At 44.5% G+C, this 7,137-nt stretch overlaps 1 protein-coding gene across 1 annotated transcript in view; it reads left to right on the top strand.

The window, feature by feature from the left end:
• Positions 1–2,671: 2,671 nt before the first annotated feature.
• Positions 2,672–7,137, top strand: part of SCPEP1 (serine carboxypeptidase 1) — a 33,538-nt gene continuing 29,072 nt past the window's right edge. Inside the window, exons 1-2 of the mRNA XM_040497055.1 lie at positions 2,672–2,798; positions 6,620–6,768. Coding sequence (XP_040352989.1) covers positions 2,732–2,798; positions 6,620–6,768 — 216 coding nt within the window. The 5' untranslated portion in view covers positions 2,672–2,731. The remainder of the gene's footprint in view (positions 2,799–6,619; positions 6,769–7,137) is intronic.

The following is a 7,137-nucleotide window of genomic DNA, read 5'->3' as shown; positions in this document are numbered from 1 at the left end:
TAAGGTTTTATTTTTAAGTATTCCCTACACCCTAGGTGGGACTCAAACCCACAACCCTGAGATGGAGGGTCACAAGCTCTACTGACAGCCACCTAGGTACCCCAGGAATGTGATCTTTAATAGCCAAATTAGAATTTCCTGGTAAGCTCTAGTTAAGTAATCTATGTGATAACTCGCTTCCCCCACCCCAAGAAAAGCCTTGCCTGAAACAATCCTTTCTTTTCTTTTGTTCGTAACTTCCGTGTCCAGAGGTTTCTGCCTACAAAAGCCTTCCATTTTGTATAGCTCCTTGGATCCCCTTTCTTTCTATCTGCTAGACGGTATGCTACGAGATTCATGTATCATTGAACACAGCCAACAAGATCTTTAAAATTTCTTTCAGTTGAGGGATGCCTGGATGGCTCAGTTGGAGGCGTGTGGGACCCTTGAACTTGGGGTCGTGAGTTTGAGCTCCGTGTGAGGTGTAGAGATTACTTAAATAAATAAAACTTAAAAAAAAAAAATAAAACTCAGTTGAATCTTACTGGTTCAACACACCTATATACATTACCATTACTTCAGGAAATTACCTTATGTTCCTTCCCTGTCAATGTCTGAGGTTTTATCCCCCAGGGGGCAACCATATTTTCTAGTTGATTTTACACCATTGTTTTATCAGGCAGTTGCCTGGCCCTTACCTGTATCTCCATACCATATAAGCCCATCCCATGCTTAAAAGTTATATAATAATGTTTGTCGACTTTTATGCAATAGTTATCACTTCTATTTTATTTTAGAGAAATAATCCCAAATATGAAAAATACCATATGGAAAAATATATTTACTATAGCCTTATTTTTACAATGAAGACATGAAACCCTGAAAGTCTAGCTATAATGTAATGGTTAAGAGTATTTAAAGCTCTGGTGACAGAGACCAACTTGGAAGCTTTATTATTTTTTTTAATGCTTTAAAAATTTTTTTTTCTTTAGAGAGAGAGAAAGCACCCATGAGCAGGGGAGAGAGGCAGAGAGAGAGAGAGAGAGAGAGAGAGAGCCTTAAGCAGACCCCATGCTCAGTGAGGAGCCTGACATGGGGTTCAGTCTCACAAACCTCAAGATCATGACCTGAGCCAAAATCAAGAGTTGGATGCTCAACTGACTGAGCCACCCAAGCATCCCCAACTTGGAAGCTTTAGATAAGGAAAAGCTTAAAATTATGTTTGTAACACAGTTATTTCTGTTTGACTAAGGGTGTAACTTGGATGTGTATCTTTCTAACGTTCCTCTACGGGCTTATCCCCAATACCCTCGTAATGGCATTTTACACATTCCCAGAGCACCCCAGAGAACCCAGTTGCCTAATTCTTTTCTCTGGCCCAAATCTCAGTGGGCTTGCCCTTCACTGGCAGGACTGTCATTCCACAACGCTGCAGATAAAAACATCTGTCCACTTAAGACAGGCAGGGGGAGAGGGATGCAGAGGGGAGCAGGAAAAGGAGTTGTCACGTGGACTTTGTTTTTGTTTTGTTTTCTGTCAAGTGAATGTTTGAAATAGAATATACGGCAGCAGCCTTACTCTCATACTGTCCTTGTATTACCCTGTTTCCCAGCTCTACGAGGTGAGTTATTCAGTATACTCAGAAAAAAAAAAACAAACAAAAACCTTTACACACACACACACACACACACACACACACACACACACACACACAACTATCCTACCATTCTTTTCCTCCTTTCTCCTTCCCAAACCTGTAATTCCCTCTCTTAATTGACTGTTGTGGGGTGCCCAGGGTTTCAGTCCACGAAGCAACCAACTTTTGATTTCCACTCAGGTCATGATGTCACAGTTGGTGAGTTCGAGCCCCACATCTGGCTCTGCACTGACCGCAGGGAGCCTGCTTGAGATTATCCCTCTCTCTCTGCCCCTCCTCCACTCTCACACTCTCTCTCTCTCTCTCTCAAAAATAAACAAACATTAAAAATAAATAAACTTAAAAAAAATAAAGTTGGTTTAAAAATTAGAAAAATAAAATGACTTGTGAAGACAATGTTAACACAGAATGATACTATTGACAAATTATCAACACAGAAAAAAACAATACTTTTTTTTATTATTGTACTTAAAACGATGAAGACTAAAGAAAAATATATCCCAATGCCAACAATGGTTTGTTTCGTAGGATCTAAATTTTTTTTTAATTTCCAAAATGTTCATAATATATGTAATTTTATAGTCAAAATAACTTTAAAGATAAGTCTATGAAAATGGAATCGTAGTTTTCAACGACCAGCGGGTTCAAGCGTCATGTGTTCGGAGGTAGATGCATTAGCTTTTGAAATGTCAGCCCTGTTGCTGGGGAGGGAAGAGATGAGCTGGGCAGGAAGGACGGTTCTCGCCATTTCTTCGCAGCGTCTCAGTCCTGTCCCACGACCCAAGTCAAACAAATGTATTAAACGCCTCAACCTCTCTGATCCGTCCCCAAAACGGCAAAGGAGGTAGCGGTGGGGCAGACAGAGCACCTAGACCGCCGCTGCCTGGCTCGCGGTCCGGAGGCCCAGGAGAGTGCCCGCCGGACACTAGCAGCCGCGAGCCGCTCAGGCCCCGCCCACGCCCCGCCCATGCCTCAGGGCCCGCCCACGCCTCAGGGCCCGCCCAGGCCCCGGTCAGAGCCAGGTCCCACCCACTGCCGTCACGTGGTGGGGCGCAGGGTTCAGCCTCAGGCTGGTGTCGCCGCGCCGTATTCGCCATGGAGCTGGTGCCGAGGACCTCTCCCGTGGTGCTGCTGCTGCTCTTGCTGCTGGGCCTGAGTACCGGTAGGTTCGGGAAGAAAGTGCACCAGAGGCCGGTGCATCCTTCTCCAGGGATGAGAGTCTGTTAGTGGGTTTGTGCTTTTTAGAGCAAATGCCTTTCCCCATTTCTACCTTCCGTGATCAAACTGCTTTAGGACCTAGCTCTTTTTTTCTTTTTTAAGATAAAATACTAAGTGCTTTTAATACCCCTTCCTGGCGCTGAATAGTCTGGTGCTCCTCTCTTCCCTACGCCTAGGTAGGAGCAGTTGTGCAAATTACTTGAGTTGGGGAAACTGCTGGTGGGTGAGGTTACCACGATCCTAAATCCACCTCCCTTTTCCTGCCGTGATTGGCTGCTAAGTGGGATTATGGGGGACTTTTTCTTTTGGGCTGAAACATGCGGTTCAAAGGACCCTGAAAAGTCCTACCTCGAATGGGACGTTTCATTGAGATAAGGGCTTTTTCTCTCTACTTGATCCGTACAGACAGGATAACATCTCCCTTCACTGCGATTCTTTTTGACAAGAACAAATTCGAGTTTAACAGGATGACTTGGAAATTGATTTTCAGTCTTTCAGCAAAATGTCTTGTGGTCTGAATCCAGATCTGGGAACTGGAACTGGCCGCAAACTTGCCTTGTGACTTGAGGCGGGTTGCTCCACATTCCTCCTCTTCCCTTGTGTAACTGGGTATACTCTGGCCCTTCAGCTTGGGTCTGGAAAATGTTGTCAAATAGGTTGTCCACCCCCCCCCCCCCCCCAAATTTTAACAGTGCTCACTGCCAAGGAAGGGAGGAGTGCCAGCCATTAAGTCAAAAGGGACCCAGGCCGTATCTGTTACTTTCCAGGAGGTAGTGTGATCTTCTGTCACCCGTACCTCAAATCTTACAGCCACATCTATGATCTAGCCATTCTGTTCTGCCCCTCAAGCCACTTTCTGGTTTTCTTAATCAGTTACAAAACCCCTTTGTCTCCTCATCTACTCCCTTCTTTTCTTTTGAGACCAGTTTTTGTTGCTTTCCTTGTCACAGGGGCTTGGAATTTAAGAAAAGAGGAAGTGGAAGGCAGGAAACGCCCATCATCGAGGGTGGCCTCTCATCATCTTTGCACATTATTGGCCTTTTTTTTTTTTCACCCTCAGAGGGTATTTGAGAAAAACAACTGTAACTTGAGAGTTGTTACTTTAGCAAAGGTGACATAGAAAATGTGCATAACTTACTCTTTTCTGATACCTATTTTGCAGATGCTACAAAGATAACTAAGGAAAATTGGAGCTGCGGGATTGAAGGATGTACATGTATATATATGACTTTTAATCTATGGAATATCTTTCTTTTGCTATTTGGAAAGCCAGACTGCCTTCCCGAAAAGTGATGCTGTGTGCACTCTGGCCAACAGTGCTGAGGGCTGGTCTCCAGCCTCCTTGTGGACATTGAGCACCCGCCATTATTTTGTTGTCTATCAAATAAGCGAAGATTTTTTTAGTGACCTCATATTGCTTTACTTTTCATATATGAATATTAGTGATGTTAACCCTTTTTAAGTTTATTTATTTTGAGAGAGAGGTGGGGTGGGTGCAGGGAAGGGGTAGGGTAGAGAGGGAGGGAGAGAGGATCCCAAGCAAGCTCCAAGCTGTCAGTGTAGAGCCTGACTCCGGGCCCAAACCCGCTAACCGTGAGGTGGAGCTGAAATCAAGAGTCAGAGGCTTAGCCAGCTGAACCACCCAGGCGCCCCAGGGTCTTCCTGTTTTCAATTTATCTACGCAATGGGGCGCCTGGGTGGCTCAGTCAGTTAAGCGTTTGTCTGTCTCTGCTTCTCAAAAAATAAAATAAAAACGTTAAAAAAAGTAAAAAAAAAAAAATTGATCTATACAAGTAAAGAAAATTGCTGTTGTGCATATTTGTCACAGATCTTTCTTTGTTTGCCTTTTAATTTAATTTTATTATTATTTTTTTTAATATTTATTTTCTTTTTGGGAGACAGACAGAGTGCAAGCAAGGGAGGGGTAGAGAGAGAGACAGATACAGAATCTGAAGCAGGCTCCAGGCTCTGAGCTGTCAGCCCACAGCCCCACATGGGGCTCGAACCCACCAAGCACGGGATCGTGACCTGGGCCGAAGTCGGACACCCAACCGACTGAGCCACCCAGGCGCCCCGATTTTATTTTTGATGTACATAAATTTTATTGTACAGAAAATGTAACAAGTTTCTGTCCTCAACTCTGTTGATAGTTTTCTTTATATCTGTGGGGTATGCCTACATCATTTCCCCATCCAGAGATCAGAAAAACATTCAATTATATTTTCATATTATTTTTATTTTTTTTTTTATTTTTTATTTTTTTTAATTTTTTTTTCAACGTTTATTTATTTTTGGGACAGAGAGAGACAGAGCATGAAGGGGGGAGGGGCAGAGAGAGAGGGAGACACAGAATCGAAACAGGCTCCAGGCTCCGAGCCATCAGCCCAGAGCCCGACGCGGGGCTCGAACTCACGGACCGCGAGATCTGACCGCGAGATCGTGACCTGGCTGAAGTCGGACGCTTAACCGACTGCGCCACCCAGGCGCCCCAGTTTTCATATTATTTTTATTTTTTTTTTTTATTTTTTATTTTTTTAAATTTTTTTTTTCAACGTTTATTTATTTTTGGGACAGAGAGAGACAGAGCATGAACAGGGGAGGGGCAGAGAGAGAGGAAGACACAGAATCGGAAACAGGCTCCAGGCTCTGAGCCATCAGCCCAGAGCCCGACGCGGGGCTCGAACTCCCGGACCGCGAGATCGTGACCTGGCTGAAGTCGGACGCTCAACCACCTGCGCCACCCAGGCGCCCCAGTTTTCATATTATTTTTAATATCAAAATTTTAGAATTGAAATACTTTATCCACTTGAAATTTATTTTGGTTTAGAGCGTTAAGTAAGGACCTACATTTGTGGGGGCACCTGGGTGGCTCAGTCAGTTAAACGTCCGACTCTTGGTTTCACTTCGGGTCATGATCTCACAGTTCTTGAATTCCAGTGCCTTGACTGGCTCTGCGTGGACAGCACTGGGCCTGCTTGGGATTTTCTCTCTCCCTCTCTCTTTCTCTGCTCCTCCCCAGCTTGCTCTCTCTGTCTCTCTCTCTCTCAAAAAGTAAATAAACATAACATTTTTTTTTTTAAAAAGGACTTAGATTTTTTTTTTTTTCCTTCACAAAAGCTAACAGTTGCCCCAATATAATATAGTGACTCTTGGTCTCTCTAATTTGGGATACCTCTTTAATAATACATTAAATGAGACACAAAAGCTAGCATCTTGCATTTTGAGATTTTTTCCTTTTTTCCCCCAAATGTAAATCTCTCTCTCTTTTTAAAACAGAATTGTGGGGGTGCCTGGGTGGCTCAGTTGGTTAAGTGACTTCGGCTCAGGTCATGATCTCGAGGTTCATGAGGTCAAGCCCCACATCGGGCTCTTCGCTATCAGTGCAGAGCCTGCTTGGGATTTTCTCTCTCTCTTCCCCTACCCCACTTGTGTTCTCTCTCTCTCTATCTTAAAATAAATAAAATAAAGTTAAAAAAAAAAGAAAAAACAATTGTAAAAGTGTTCATGCCTACTGTTAAAAATTCAAATATTACAGACGGTGCAGAGGAAAAAGTGAAAGCCCCCAATCTCCTCTGCCACTAGTAAGTTTGGTTTGTTTTTTTCACAACTGAAGTGTCTTTTCCTTATCTCCCCACTATATTAGAGTGAGTACCTTGCCAAAAATATAAACCACGTCATCTCTAGCTTAGCATGGCCATCTCTACAGCCTTGGAATTTACCTGGATGCTTGACCTTCAGGAAAATCACGTTGTGCTTCTGTTTCAGGAGCAGTCATTGACTGGCCCGCAGAGGAAGGAAAGGAAGTGTGGGATTATGTGACTGTCCGCAAGGATGCCCACATGTTCTGGTGGCTCTATTACGCAACTAACCCCTGCAAGAACTTCTCAGAACTCCCTCTGGTCATGTGGCTTCAGGTAAAAGTGGCCTGGCTGCCTGGCCCGGTTTTCCCCTCTTACCACTTTGCTGGCTCGTAAAAGCTCACCGCTCAGGGGGGAAGGACTGATCTGGGGGGGTTTCTGGCTGGGGGTGGGGTTTGGTGTCCTCCTGAGGCAGGCAAAGACAATGGTATGCTGAGAGGCCAAATCAGAGAGTGAGGGGTGCTAGCCTTTGCAGAGGTCTTTTTATATTGAGCCCAGTCAAGGGACGCCTGGGTGGCTCAGTCAGTTAAGTGTCCGACTTCAGCTCAGGTCATGATCTCACGGTCTGTGAGTTCGTGCCCCATGTCGGGCTCTGTGCTGACAGCTCGGAGCCTGGAGCCTGAATTCTGTCTCCCTCTCTCTCTG

The sequence above is a fragment of the Herpailurus yagouaroundi genome, unplaced genomic scaffold, assembly GCF_014898765.1.
Source record: "Herpailurus yagouaroundi ecotype Mexico unplaced genomic scaffold, PumYag 189, whole genome shotgun sequence".
Classification (NCBI taxonomy): domain Eukaryota; kingdom Metazoa; phylum Chordata; class Mammalia; order Carnivora; family Felidae; genus Herpailurus; species Herpailurus yagouaroundi.
This window is presented reverse-complemented; position numbering and strand designations above follow the sequence as displayed.